The 15,345-nt window shown below is 33.1% G+C and overlaps 2 protein-coding genes across 3 annotated transcripts; both read left to right on the top strand.

Moving 5' to 3' along the window:
• Positions 1-5,650: 5,650 nt before the first annotated feature.
• On the top strand, positions 5,651-12,494 carry LOC131622293 (pleiotropic drug resistance protein 1-like). Of its 2 annotated transcripts, XM_058893316.1 has the most exons (23): positions 5,651-5,897; positions 5,969-6,089; positions 6,238-6,320; positions 6,528-6,612; positions 6,702-6,861; positions 6,952-7,028; positions 7,282-7,335; positions 7,431-7,506; positions 7,601-7,902; positions 7,997-8,278; positions 8,371-8,687; positions 8,787-8,926; positions 9,011-9,114; positions 9,200-9,356; positions 9,447-9,607; positions 9,703-10,041; positions 10,262-10,552; positions 10,653-10,736; positions 10,826-10,959; positions 11,109-11,336; positions 11,429-11,600; positions 11,672-11,926; positions 12,017-12,494. In XM_058893316.1, the coding sequence occupies exons 1-23, from the start codon at positions 5,668-5,670 to the stop codon at positions 12,281-12,283; spliced, it is 4,119 nt and encodes a 1,372-aa protein (XP_058749299.1). In that variant the 5' UTR covers positions 5,651-5,667; the 3' UTR covers positions 12,284-12,494. The 2 variants fall into 2 exon arrangements, 1 of the variants encoding a protein (XP_058749299.1); XR_009289828.1 differs by lacking the exons at positions 11,109-11,336; positions 11,429-11,600; positions 11,672-11,926; positions 12,017-12,494 and having other exon boundaries at positions 10,262-10,557; positions 10,826-10,859.
• A 647-nt stretch (positions 12,495-13,141) lies between these two features.
• On the top strand, positions 13,142-13,809 carry LOC131622269 (two-component response regulator ARR22-like). The gene is made up of 2 exons (XM_058893295.1): positions 13,142-13,408; positions 13,489-13,809. The coding sequence occupies exons 1-2, from the start codon at positions 13,142-13,144 to the stop codon at positions 13,807-13,809; spliced, it is 588 nt and encodes a 195-aa protein (XP_058749278.1).
• Positions 13,810-15,345: the final 1,536 nt, after the last annotated feature.

The raw sequence follows: 15,345 nt of genomic DNA, 5'->3' as shown, positions 1-15,345 counted from the left end.
TTATATATGTAACAGATTCAAGTGGTAATTAACAAAGGAGATATATCATCAATTGTGAAGAAAGATGGACAATGCAATGAAAGACAGATCCGAAGTCATAACGTTGATTGATATTGGACGATTTAACATGCCAACCCCTAGTTATACATGCCACCCCACTAAAGGGTATGCTTTTACTATTATATCCTTGCCTAAAATCACTAATTTTCAAAAAAAATGTGTTTCTACCGGAAATTTCGAAAAAATACTGGTTTTTTTAGAAATTATCGGTATTTTTTTTAAAAAAAAAAAAATTGTACTACCAGGAATTTCAAATTTCCGGTAGTATAATTTTTTTTTTTTATATTTTTGCAAAAATTATATCAGAAATTTTGAATAAAATTTTATGTTTCACCCCTCCCCCCCCACAAACTTATTCAAGGGTAATTTTGGAATAAACAAATGTGGGGGGTGGCATGTATAATCAAAGGGGTGGCATGTTAAATGCTTTTGATATTGATGCTGATCGTCAAACGAGCCCTCAAATAAAAAGAGCACTTGTTGTTGACAATGATGACCACATTCAAAAGAGATTGAGTTTTTGAAATTTATCTTTGGAATTTATCTTTGTTGGTTGCCTAAGTACTAGTGAGCGAAGCTCTATCTAGGAGGAGAATATTTTTGTAAGTGGTCATGTTGGTCGTTTATAGGCTTAATGGCGCAATACCTTTAAGAGATTGAGTTTGTGGTTCTTGAGATCAACCATAAATCTCTGTTACTGGTTTATTAAGCTTTGCCGGAAAAAAGCTTTGTTTTGGTTAAAGAGATCAGCAATAAATCTCTGATTGTCTTAATATAATAAGTTGGGGGTAAAAGTCGTCTTTAGATTGGGGATAAGCCTGTTCAAAATCTCAAAATCAAATTGTATTAAGGCTTGTGGGCATAACCTTTAAAAGCTTAAAAGTCTATAGTGAAAAATCTCAAGAAGACGTCTTGAGGACAAAACTAGACCAACGTTCGGCCAAATCTGGATAACTCTCTGGTGCAATCTTTCTATCTTTATCCTCTTTACTTTCAGCAATTTATTTTCTTGTACTTTACCTCCGCAATGCTTACTCACTTTTAAACTTACTAATATGATCTTAATCAAGAAAGGTTAAAATTAATCACGTTTTTAAATACCAGAATTCACCCCCTTTTGTGCTTGAGGTCACTTGTTCAACACATACTACCTTCAGCTAATTTGGAATACAGGTAGACCAAACAAGCCTCCTCCCAATTATACTCATGGATCCACTCCAAGTCAGCAAAGTATCTCAAGTAAACCACATAGACATAAGTTACACTTTTGTCCACAAAAATGGATGTGCCAACCAAGTACAATAGGTATGCTATCACTGTGTATGCTTTATACTTCATAACATGCTCATCATCACTAGTGGCGTGCTCTGTCGCATGAAGCTGGTGTGCATACAACCTCTTCAAGAATCAAAACCTAGCATGATACCCTCGGGTGGCTTCAAAATCCTGCAGGGAAACCTCTAGGTTAGCTCATAGATATGTCACCACCATTTCCACGGCCTCATATTTGTTAATCCTAGCGTGGTCTAACAGTCTACCCTTAATTGGAAGATGCAGCAAGCATGATACATTGTCCATTGGGATGGACATCTCACCATGTGGAAGATGAAAATATGACATCTCCGAGTGTCATCTCTCTACAAACGTAGAAAACATACAATGGGTAATTGTAACATAACCGATCTTGCACATGTTTCATTGCCTAGATAGCTGCATTACATCTTGAAACCACTGCTTAGCAGGTTGCGGCAAGCCCGTAATCTTATGGCCATGGTTGATGCATTTTAAGGCATTACAGTCCTGCAAAAGAAACTTCTAATATTATGATAAATGTGTTTCAAAGAATGAATACAATTGAATTTTACCTCTCTGCTCCACAGATGCCTGATAGATGGCCCGAATATAGAAGCAGCAATGATAAGTCAGACGGATCTCTTCCAAACCATTGGGGTTCCTGAGGTGCTTCCTCAACATGTTCTGGTGGGGCTTCCGGAGCATTAGGAGGTGACACCTTCCTCCTACAGAAAGACAGAGGAGGAGATGCATGAGCCCCAGAAGGTGACATCTCCGCATCAACTGAACTAAAACAGACCGGTGCCTGAGATGATCAAGCTTTTCCCCTCTAAACTGATGTATGCTGCACAACTCTATCGTGCCTCAATCTATCTTTGCTATCAACCATAATACCTATAATTAAACAACATAAGCATTATACATATGAAACATAATGAAATGAAGCCAAACAATGCAAACAGAAAAAAAAATCCAAAAATTCATCTCCGAATTTTAGAAAAACGTTGAAAAAATCTAAAGATGCATCTTCGTAATGTTCTGCCACCCTGAAGAACGAAAATGGTACCAATGTAGTCCAATCCAACATCTAAAAAGTACACTGATCATTTAAATAGCATATCCAAACTACCTATAATATAACCTAATGTTAAATTTCTACAAATGTATATTAAAATAAAAAAGTGTAGAAAAATAAAAAAACTTACTAAATGTGAGTTTGATGTTGAGTTCTTTGATCGATTGGATGTTGATGGTAGAAACTTGAAAATGTGTTGAATGAGTGAGAGAGTTTGTGAATTGAGAGAGTTTGAGAGTTGAGAGATTTTGAGAGTTTTGAGAAGTGAGGAAGGAGAAGAGACTCTGACACGTATTTGATTAAAATAGAGTATGAAGATCCATCTCCATAAGTTATGCGGAGATGCATCTCCATAATTTTTTTTTGACATAATGCATTTTCATAATTTTTTTTGACATAGCCTTAGAATCTGACTAAAAACAAATGTGAATAGGATACGTCCGAAGATATATTTCCGAATATATAAATAGTTTTAATTTTTCATTAAAGTGAGGAAGTAATGATTAGGGTGTATAAAGCAACCCCTAAAAATATGACAAATTGTGATTAGTTTAAAACAATGGGATTGAACTTTTTTGTGACCCAACATCTTTTTTTTTTCATTGAAAGACCCAACATCTTTACATTAATATCACTTAAACTAAATATCTTTCAATAAAACAACAATAATAATAAACCAAGCGGTTGAGCTCCATTGGCAAGGAGCCCCGTCCAAGGACGTACTCGGGGAATACCGAGTTCGATTCCCAGGCGGAACAATCTTGCTTGGCCAGTGCGCATGCCTCTCCGCACGAGCCGGATTAGTGGCCCACCTGTGGTGGGTCGACACCGGTGCGAATAGCAAAAAAAAAAAAACAACAATAATAATAACCCCACATTTGGCCTCTTTTTCTTTTTTTTAAAAGTCATGCTTTCTAAAAAAAACAAGTCTTTATAATTAAAAATAAATAAAAGATAACAATTTATGTCATGAGGTTTTAAATATTTTTAACATTAACATATCAATAGTAATGCACTTAATTAATGAGTCGTCAATTCAATCAATTATGAAATTAAAATTAAATCCGATGGTCTAAATTGAAACTTACTTCTTAACTTATGAGATTAAACATAAGAAAAGTCCATATGAATTAGCAATTTGAATTTTGTAAAATAGTAAACTTTTTTTTTTTATGTAAGAATTACATTGGCATATGCTGGTGATCTGGTCCCAAAGGTGAAACTATACGAAGAAAACAGAGTTGATTCAAATTACTAATGTCAAGAACAATTGAACCTTCAAATACATTTGCGAAAGTAGCTCAGAATGAATTAAGAAATAGAGCAAGCATGACCACAATAAAATAACCATTGAATAGCAAGCATATTTAGTGCTTGTCCACATTTACTTTTTTAGTGGTGTCTGCCTCTTTATAAAAGAAAGATGACTTCACCTATATGTTATTAGTTTAATAATAGTATCTAGATATAGATGGTTTAATTAGACTTTGCAATGTCTAATTGGTATATGATTTTAATTGAATCGGTCTCTTGAAATATATTGGGTCTAATTGTTGGATGAAATATGAGCTAGATGTTAATATGTCCCGACACCGTAAAATAATTTTGTATAGTCATTTAATAAAAATTATCAATTTGTCATGTTATTAATTTTTTTATAAAAATAAAAGAGTGATTTAATTAGATACATATTAGGAAGATCCTAAAGTTCTAAATTGGTTGGAGATAGAGTATTGAAAGAGTATATATAGAGGGACAGTCATCACCTTACTAACCGGTTTTGTAAGGATGAGTTAGGTCAAACTCTAATAATACAGTGATTGGTTGATAGTGTAAAATTATTTTACACAGTCGGTGCATCACCCTTTTCTGTGAAATTTTTTTTTACCTTGTCAATCAATCACGGAAGTGTATTAGGTCAAATCACACTTTTAATTTTAAGGGTTGATATGACTTTACTCATGTAATGTAATGTAGGCGATTTTTGCTTTACCTACTGCAATATATATTTTTGGATTATCCTTTGTAATTTATTTATTTTTTGCATTTCTTTGCAAAATCTATAAATTAAACACTAAATCTACAATAAATAAAAAATATATATTACAGAGATAACTTGTGCACTTAGGAGAAAAAACATAAATTTTAATATTTTTAGGAGGTGATCCAAATTTTTTTTTTTACAGAAGTAAAACGAATTCCCCTATATTACATGAAGTATTGTATATTTAACCCTAATTTTAAAGTGAATGAATGTTATAGTTCGATTACATGATAGTGTAGAATTAATTTATATGACAGTGTATTATATTTAATCTCTTCAAATTTTATAAGTTTGAGAATAATGTGTATAAAGATGAATATGAAGATAAAAAAATGTACAAAATGTTAGCTGTTCATTGTTAAAGTTAAATTCTATAAATTTCTAATATTACTATGTAATATTTGTTAAAATGATCAAATATTTAAAATTAAATTAAATAATAAATTTTATGATGAGCACTCAACAATATTATTTTATCATAAATGTTTAATTATATCGAATGAAATTATGTGATCAAATAAAAACTCGATATATGGCCCTATGCGTGCAGGTGTATGATTATAATTGTTATTTCAAATATTATTTTTCAAGAATTTAATCGGAGAAAGACTCAACAAAAATTTGTATTTCCACAAACAAAACAAAAGTGAATAAAAATATAAAATATATTTTTATTTTCTACTATTGATATTTATTTTTGTCTATTAAAATAATTAAATTTTTGTAATAGTAAATAATTTATTTTGTTTATCTTATTATCAATTATTATTAAAATAATTTGATTTTTTTACAAATTAATAAAATAAAAAATATTAAAGATAAACTCATCATTGAAGTGTATTAGTTAAAATTTAATAATTATTAAAATGAAAATATTTTTTATTTTATACCTACATATTATTATTACTTATAATTTTAGTGATTCTTAAAATAAAATTTATTTCTATATTTATTTTTTGAATTAAAATTAAAAGAATGAAAAATTTTATTAAGAAATGCTAATTTTAGTTATTTTTTTATTTGGAAAAATTTATGAGATTGACACAACATCATGACAACCTTAAATTTATATTAAGGAGATGAATATACGTGATTAAATAAAAATGAAAACCTCCCTTCTCAAATTTATATATAATACATACTCACCAACTTTTATTGCTTTGCAATATTGACGAGACTGGAGAGTACTTGAAAAATGGAGGAGAGTGAGGAGACTAGTTTAAAGTGGGCTGCAATTCAGAGCCTTCCAACGGTTGCACGTTTGAGGAGAGGTTTATTGACTACTCCTAATGGAGAGTCCAATGAAATTGATGTACACAATATTGGATTGCAAGAAAGAACTTATTTGCTTCAAAGACTCGTCACTCAGGATGTGGACACTGATGACAGTTTCTTGTTGAAGCTCATGAGAGATCGCTATGATAGGTATGTATATGTACAAAATAATGCACGACTCTTTTTTTGTTCTTACGTTGCATGACATGATTTTATCACAGAGCTGGAGTTGGTATTCCTACAATTGAAGTTCGATTTCAAAATTTGAATGTCCAAGCACAGGTTCAGTTAGGGAAGAGAGCTTTTCCTACCATCACTAACTACATGCTTGACATGCTAGAGGTAAATTAGTTATATTATTTATATTAATATCAAATAATATTAATTTAACGTTGAAAGTTTAGAGTTTGATATACAGTTAGTTAATTGAAACTCATCATGGATTGAATTGGATACTACTCTAATTCTTTTTTTATTTTGGATTTCACAGGCTCCGTTGAAATATGTATTAAAAAGAAGAAAACAAGACTTGAATATTCTACAGGATGTCAGTGGAATTATAAAGCATAGCAGGTAAAAATGAAATAAGTATATATTATATTATTATATGATGATATGCATTAGCACTCACACTTTAGTTTGAAATTTATCTAGTGTCTGACACATGTCTGGCACCAACACATTACTTTAATTTTCGTAAGTTATTATCAACGGCGACATGTCAATTTCGTATCCGATGTCTGTGTCAAACTTAGTATTTGCTAACCTTAATGTTTTCAGGATGACATTGCTTTTGGGTCCTCCAAGTTCTGGAAAGACAATGCTCCTCTTGGCCTTGGCTGGAAAACTTGATCCCAATTTAAAGGTTACTGTTCATTTGCTAAAGCGCACATTCATGGTCTGTTTTGGAATTTTAAATTCTAGCTAGCTAATGAGGTGCAATTTCATCAACAGTTTACTGGAAAGGTGACATACAATGGTCATGAGATGAATGAATTTGTACCCCAAAGAACTGCTGTTTATGTTGATCAAAATGATGTTCACTTTGGAGAGTTGACTGTTAGAGAAACCTTGGCCTTCTCAGCAAGAGTTCAAGGAGTTGGACCCAGATATGGTTAGTATTTGTTTTATCATCTCAATGTAATTTCAAAATAAAAGCAGGGGTTTGAGGAAATAATAATGAAATGCCTTTGGTAAAATGCAGATATTCTAGAAGAAGTGTGTAGAAAAGAGAAAGAGGAAAACATAATTCCTGATCCAGATATTGATGTCTATATGAAGGTAAAAGAAAGCAGGATTTTGAATATAGCAGTTTGCAGTCTTGTCTCAATCACTGATATAGTAGAGAGTGCAGTCAAATGTGGCAGTCAAATGTGGCCGATGCAACCTCAATCATGGTTGCATTGCGGCTTCAGATACATCAAAACCTTTATGTCACATTGCAGTCACAATCTATTTCTTTTTTCCTGTTTTTCATTTATGAATAGAATGCCTAATAACACATTAGTTGGCCTTGTGATTTAATAATGCTTAGACTGTTGCAACGGAGGACCAGAGAGCAAATGTTATAACAGATTATATGTTAAAGGTCAATTTCGTACACTCAAAACCTTTTATTATCATTATAAGCTCCTCATGAAATTTTATATTAAATTTATCTCTTTATTTGGTTTATATTTTCAGATTTTGGGACTCGATAACTGTGGAGATTCAATGTTAAGAGGTATCTCTAAAGAACAAAGGAAACGAGTTACAATAGGTACAATAAACATGGTTTCATTATTGAATTATATCATGAATAATCAAATTCATATATGATAATCTTTAATAGTAAAAAAAATGAATAAATACAGGGGAGATGCTTGTAGGACCAATTAAAGCTTATTTCATGGATGAAATATCGAATGGGTTGGATGACTCAACAACCTTTCAAATTGTGAAATCACTGAAGCAATTTGTTTGCCTTCTCAAAAGAACTGCTGTGATCTCACTACAACAGCCATCACTAGAGACATATAATCTTTTTGATGACATTATTTTACTCTCTGATGGACACATTGTGTACCAGGGTCCTTGTGAACAAGTGCTTGATTTTTTTTCTTCCATGGGTTTTGTATGTCCTGAGAAGAAATCTGTTATAGACTTTTTGCAAGAAGTAAATAGTTTCGTCACATTTCTACTGCCTACATGGTTAGCACATAGGAGTAAGATTTGACTATTAAACTTTGGTTGTAATGCAAATGTTGCAGGTGACATCAGTGAAAGATCAGGAACAATATTGGATACAAAATGAAAAGCCTTATAGATTTGTGACAGCTGAAGAGTTTGCAGAGGCATTTGAAACATCTCATATTGGGAGAAGCCTTGGTAATGAACTTGCTACTCAATTTGACAAGTCAAAAAGCCGTCCAGGTGCTTTATCATCCAACAAGTATGGAATTGCTAAGAGGGAATTGTTCAAAGTTTGCTTATCAAGAGAATATTTACTCATAAAGCGCAATTCATTTTACTATATCTTGAAACTTTTACAAGTATGTTTGATTTAAAAAATGTTTAGATTTTCACTTTGTTAAAACTTCACTCAAATTTATTGCTAACATAACGCCTTTCTTTTCGTCTTAAGATTGCTTTAGTTGCTGTCATCACCATGACCGTTTTCTTACCGACTCAGATGCACCATGATTCAGTGTCCGATGGAGGCATATATGCTGGTGCATTGTTCTATGGGAGTTTGGTAATTCTGTTGAATGGATTTGCTGAACTTTCTATGATGGTTGGGAGACTTCCTGTGTTTTACAAGCAAAGAGACTTTCTCTTTTTCCCTTCATGGGCATATGCTCTTCCTTCATGGATCCTAAAAGTTCCCATAAATTTTGCAGAAGTGAGTATTTGGGTATTCTTCACCTATTCTGTCGTCGGTGATCCAAATGTTATTGGAAGGTATAACTTAAGAGAGAAATATTTCATTGCATTTTCAGCAAAATATACCATGTTTGATTTTGGAGTCTAACACAACTTGTGAATAATATGTTTTTGTAGGACATTCCTTCTTCTAGTTCTTGCCAGCCAAATGGCTAATGTATTTTGCCGATTAGTTGTTGCAATTGGTAGAGAAATGTCAATGGCCGGCACACTTGGGTTGCTTTCATTGGCAATGCTTGCTGTTGTGGTGTCAAAAGGTATCACAAAGACAAGATATTAATGTTGATGTTTTTCCTATATATTATAATGCAGTTGTACTCTTGTTCTACATGTATATACAGACAATTTAAAAAAGTGGTGGTTATGGGAATTCTGGATATCTCCTACGATGTATGGACAGAATGCCTTGTTGAATAACGAGTTTCATGGGAAAACATGGAGACATGTAAGTTATTCTCTGATCTAATTGTGTTTCATTATCTCATAAAAATAACCATATGTTTGGATAATGTATATGTTTTTGATGAAAGGTTCTACCTAACTCAACGGAAACTCTAGGAGTTCAAGTTTTGAAATCTCGTGGGTTCTTTACCCAGTCCTACTGGTATTGGATTGGTTTTGGTGTATTGATTGGATACACATTACTATTCATCATCGGTAACATTCTTGCTCTCACTTTCTTGAACCGTAAGTTTCATCAACTTGAATGTTTTTTAACCAAATACATAAAATAAAAGCCTAAAGTATAACTAGTATTAAAATTTGATTATATTGTAGCACTTAAAGAACATCAGGTTGTTAAATCAATTTGGTCGTTGTCTAGGAAGAAACAATCTGTAATGGACAGTGAACATAACAGGAAGAGTGTAATGATTCTTCCTTTTGAACCACGCTGTATCACCTTTGACGACTTGACATATTCAGTCAATATGCCACAGGTAATTTATAAACAAAATAAAGTAATTCGGAAACACTTGTGTTTTTTTAATTTACAGACCGAATATGCGAATCCTAAATTAGTCTAAACTCGCAGTCGCAGGAAAAGATTAATCAAGGAGTTACTGGGGATAGGTTGAACCTTTTGAAGGACGTCAATGGAGCTTTCAGACCGGGTGTTCTCACAGCACTAATGTGTGTCAATGGTGCTGGCAAAACAACTCTAATGGATGTACTGACTGGAAGAAAGACCAAAGGATATATTGGTGGGAACATCACAATTTCTGGCTATCCGAAGAAGCAGGACAGCTTTACTAGAATTTGTGGATATTGTGATCAAAATGATATCCACGCTCCTTATATTACCGTTTATGAATCGCTGCTCTTTTCAGCATGGCTCAGATTGTCTGCAGAAATCAACGACGAAACCAGGAAGGTTGGCATCTGAATCTATGTGTATTTTCATGTCTATCAGTTTTCTCTGCTCTCAAGTTCTATACTTCTATCATTTTTCCACATATGTTATTTCCTTGTAAATTTTCTCAGCACCCGAGTGCGAAGTTAAACACATAATGCAGATATTAGTGTTACAACTTGAAAAAAATGTTAGATGTTTTATCCATGTTAATAATCTCGGAGGTATATAATGATTGCAGATGTTTATTGAGGAAGTTATGGAGCTTGTGGAACTGACCCCACTGAAGGATGCAATTGTGGGATTGCCTGGTGCTAATGGTCTCTCGACACAACAGCACAAAAGGTTGACTATCGCAGTTGAGTTACTGGCTAATCCTTCTATAATATTCATGGACGATCCAACTTCTGGGCTAGATGCAAGATCTGTCTCTATCGTTATGAGAGTAATTAGAACTTTAGTGGACAATGGAAGAACAATTGTCTGTGCCATTCATCAACCCAAAGTTGATATATTTGAATATTTTGATGAGGTTAAGTAAGAATAGTAAAGATTTATAGCAATTTCATTTTAGCCCGTTTTCTTACATTAGAAAACTTCTGAATCCTATCATTATTCGCGACAAAATGTAGTTGTTCTTGATGAAGCAAGGAGGGCGAGTGATATATGCGGGGCCAATTGGACATCATTCTTCCCATTTAATAAGTTACTTCGAGGTAAAATTGTGATGAACCTTTGACAAATGAAATACTATGATCTTAATATGCCCAAAAAAATCATTTGCATACACACTTTTGTCTTGAAGGGGATTGAAGGTGTCAGTAAGATTAAAGATGGTTGTAACTCAGCAACTTGGATGTTGGAAGTCACTTCTTCAGTAAAAGAAATGGAATTGGGGATTGATTTTGCTGAGGTGTACAAAAACTCTGAATTATACAGGTATTTGTAATTCTATGAAGTCTCAACATAGTAGTACAAAATTTCAAAATTCTACTATAGAAAGAATTTTGATGGAAGAAAGTATAACCTTACACTTTTCACCATTACAGTTTTCTAATATGAAATCATTCCTGTGGCATTTGTTTTAGGAGAAACAAAGCTCTTATAGCAGAACTGAGTGTTCCGGCTCCTGATTCTGAGGATCTTCTCTTTCCTTCAAAGTACTCAAGGCCCCTTTTCACGCAATGCAAGGCTTGCTTATGGAAACAACATTGGTCTTACTGGCGGAATCCGCGATACAATGGATTAAGGTTTCTCTTCACAGTTGCTGCCTCCATCTTTTTCGGGTGCATGTTTTATGGCATTGGTTCCAAAATGTAAGCCGAAAACTAGAAAAATGCTATACCTTTAACACAGTCGTTTGGTTCTATTTTTTTGGTTTAAAAAAGCTGACATCAATAAATTGCAGTGAAAAGCGACAAGATCTCTCGAACACCATAGGCTCAATGTTGATTACTGTTCTACTTATTGGTATTAAGAATGCTAATTCTGTGCAAGGAGTAGTGGGTATTGAGAGAAGAGTCTCATATAGGGAAATTGCTGCTGGAATGTATTCTTCCCTTGCCTATTCTGTTGCTCAGGCAAGTGATTTTCTTTAGTCTTTATTCTATGCAAGTGCTTTTTTTAATCCAATCTTCATATTTTCATGCAGGCTCTAATTGAAATCCCTTATGTTCTAATACAAACATTGATATATGGAACCATAGTTTATGCAATGGTTGGTTTCGAGTGGAGTCTGACTAAATTTTTTTGGTACATATTTTTTATGTTCTTCACCTCTCTATACTTTACGTACTACGGCATGATGTTACTAGCCATAACACCAAACCAAAACGCAACCACTTTCCTTACTCGTCTTTCCTATGTATTATGGAACCTTTTCTCAGGATTCGTAGTCTCACCACCGGTAAATTTTTAAGCTAAGTTTTACTTTTTAAGTATTTGTATATATAGTTCCTCAATTAATTCTTTCATTTTTTTTGGCATGTGGTAAAAGAAAATTCCGATATGGTGGAGATGGTTCTATTGGACGAATCCAATAGCATGGAGTTTGAATGGATTGGTGAGTTCACAATTTGGAGATATACAAGATCATATTGAATTCAACGGAACAAGTGTTTCAATACAAGACTTTTTGGAAAGTTACTATGGTTTCAAGCATGATTTTCTGGGAGTAGTTGCCGCTGTAGTAGTTGGATTCACATTGGCTTTTGTGTTGGTTTTTGTCATGTCTATCCGGATGTTTAATTTCCAGTCGCGCTAAGTGCACCGTTGTGAATTATTGTTGTAGAGAGACTTTTGTGTTTTATATATTCTAGGTTGAATAAAAATTACACCTGGTTCAACACTGTTTAATATTATTAGTTTAAATTCTATTTGAATTTTTTTGTTGATGTAAAGAACTTAAAAACATTATGTAATACAAATTCTACAAAATAAAATAAATAAGTGAAACAATCAGTTGTAATACAGTTAGAATCTATCAGTAACAAACAACACTTGAGTTAGTTAATCAGTTTGGCAATTAATTGGTTGAACAGAATCCAAACACACTTCCTAACTAACTAACCAACTAACTAACTAACTAACTAACTAACTAACAAACTAACAAACTAACAAACTTTTTGCTTCCTTTTCATATTCATTATCATTCATATATATTTAGATAGCATGGCTTGAAAATTCTTACGATTAAAGTCTCAGCATTCATATTCATTCTACAGTTACTTTGTTTCTTCACTCACTCACTCCCACAGAATCAAGACTTCTCCACAAGGCAAGTGCTACTGCAAATTATTACTTCATCATCTTGATATATAGCTTAATCAAGTGAAGCATCTTTATCATGAATAACTCAGTTTCTTTTATTTCTTTAGACAGCCATCCATATTTCCCTCTATTCGTCTGAGAATTTTCCAGGAGAAGAAGAAGAAGAAAGAAAGCAAAATCTCAATCTCATATTGAGCAAGGTTAGTGCTACCACACAATATTAAGAAATGTGCGCATATATGTTTATATTTCATTCTTGTACATATGATGAAATAATGATTTTCTTTTTTATATATGTAACAGACTGATGTGGTAATTAATAAAGGAGATATATCATCAATTGGGAAGAAAGATGGACAATGCAATGAAAGACGGATCCGAAGTCATAACGTTCACTGATATTGACGCTGATCGTCAAACGGGCCCTCGAATAATAAGAGCACTTGTTGTGGACAATGATGACCACATTCGAAAGACTCATGAAGATATTTTGAAAACACTTGATGTAGAAACTCGTTCAGTGAAAACTGGCCAAGAAGCCTTAGAAATAATTTCTTATGATCGGATCTATGACCTAATCCTCATTCGTAGGACTTTGCCCGTCAAAGATGGAATTGAGGTAACTACATTTGTCTCTATATATTATATTAATTTTATGTGGCATATGCATAATATGATTCATTCATGTGTTTTATGCAGGTGACAAAGATGCTGCGAGCCATGGAGTACCCTGGAACTATTATTGGTGTGTCACATTATCCCCTTACAGAAGAACAAGCGAAAGAATTTTATGGAGCAGGGCTAGATGGTTGCATTGATTATGAGACACCGTTGAGAGCTAAAACGGTTGAATCACTGGTTAGCAATATTCCACCTCCCCAACCCTGGCAGAAAAGAGTTAATTATAATGTAGAATACAATTCTTTTTTCCGTCCTGATTCTCCTTTTCGTTTCGGCCAGATTTATCATTCAAGTTCTGGTCCTGGTTCAGGTTCAAGTTCTTGCAAATCTCGCAAATAGTTGATTGTGTGTATTGTTAGCGATGTGAATTGTATCAATAAAGTCAGACACGTGTTTTCAGAAACATGATCTATATTACTTTACAGTATCGTTGTATGTTAGTGTTAACCATGAATACAGAGACTATATATACAAGTTGTTAGATATCTATAGGCTGATCACAACCTTAAACTTTTGACTGAAAATTGTGAAGATTAAGTTAAAGTTTAAGTTGAAATAGTAAAAAAAAGAAAGAAAAAAAAGTGTGCAATTGTGTCAAGTGAATACGTAGAAAGACAATGTGTGAATGTGTTGTGCAAAGCAGTGACATGGAATGAATAAGTTTAATTTTTCTGCTTCAGACATTTTTCCTTTTCTTTAGTTGACAATATCACCTTATTCAACTATTTTTCACTCATTGAGATTAGCTATGATCTCAAAACAAAGCTTGTTGTCTCTAAAATAAGATTTTTCAACTGATTGACTGTCAGTTGTTGGCCTATAATAACGAAAAATAGATGTGTTATATGCCTTATCCATATTATTTTAACCATAATAATACTATGCACGTGCAGTGTCTTTTTTAAGCCAAATAAACTTTTATAACACATCATATTGATATCATATGGCATAACAATGGGTTGGGCTTGGACCTAATATAGTACATGTACTCATATCATATATGTGACTTAAAAAATTGAAGTGGTTGCTTATTAGATCTAAGTATTTATTTCAAATCTTAATAGGATTTGTGGACAGGCATTAATGAGCTTAGCTCTAAATTATATTGGTAAGGTATATATAACGATAGATAACTTGCAGTGCAAGCAAATAGAAATACGTAACAAACTATCAAACTAACCTAACGACTAAAAGCCCTAACGGTCAACTGTTAAACCAGTTATTAAGCTGAAGCGTATTTAATCGATGCAAGAAAAAAGATGAGGATCAAGAGGCTTAGTCAAAATATCTAAAATTTGTGCATAGCTCGGGATAGGTAGTAGTTGAAAGAGTTTGGCGATGAGTTTTCTCGTACGACATGAAAATCAATCTCAATATGTTTTGATCGTTCATGAAATGTTGCATTAGCGGCAATATGACGTGCAGACTGGTTATCACAATATAAGACTGCAGGAGAGATGAAGTCGACATTAAAGTCACATAATAGATATGTTAACCATTGTAATTCGCATACTGTGGATAGCCAGTTTTTAAATTAAATTCTAATTGATTTATTTGTTGTTATAAACATAATACAATTTACAGTCAAGAAAAGCCCTATAGAGTAGGTGATACACAATCAGTTTCAATAGAATTAGAATGTATCAGTAGCAAACAAAACATGAGTTAGTTTGGCAGTTAATTGGTTCAACAGAATCCAAACACACTTTCTAACTGACCAACTAACTTTTTTTTTCTTCCTTTCATATTCATTCATTTATATTTAGATATCATGACTTAAAATTCTCACAATTACATTCTCAGCATTCCTATCAAGTAATACATTCTTCTCACTCACTCCCACAGAATCAAGACTTCTCCACAAGGCAAGTGCTA

This window comes from Vicia villosa, unplaced genomic scaffold (assembly GCF_029867415.1).
Source record: "Vicia villosa cultivar HV-30 ecotype Madison, WI unplaced genomic scaffold, Vvil1.0 ctg.000029F_1_1_1, whole genome shotgun sequence".
NCBI classification, from domain to species: Eukaryota; Viridiplantae; Streptophyta; class Magnoliopsida; order Fabales; family Fabaceae; genus Vicia; species Vicia villosa.
Note: the sequence above shows the minus strand (reverse complement) of the source record. Positions and strands in the feature narration are given on the sequence as shown.

Coding starts and splice junctions, on each gene's coding strand:
- LOC131622269 (XM_058893295.1), top strand. CDS start 13,142: ATGGACAATGCAATGAAAGACGGATCCGAAGTCATAACGTTCACTGAT. Junction 13,409..13,488: donor CCGTCAAAGATGGAATTGAG/GTAACTACATTT, acceptor TGTTTTATGCAG/GTGACAAAGATGCTGCGAGC.
- LOC131622293 (XM_058893316.1), top strand. CDS start 5,668: ATGGAGGAGAGTGAGGAGACTAGTTTAAAGTGGGCTGCAATTCAGAGC. Junction 9,608..9,702: donor ATTCAGTCAATATGCCACAG/GTAATTTATAAA, acceptor CTAAACTCGCAG/TCGCAGGAAAAGATTAATCA. Junction 11,927..12,016: donor GATTCGTAGTCTCACCACCG/GTAAATTTTTAA, acceptor ATGTGGTAAAAG/AAAATTCCGATATGGTGGAG.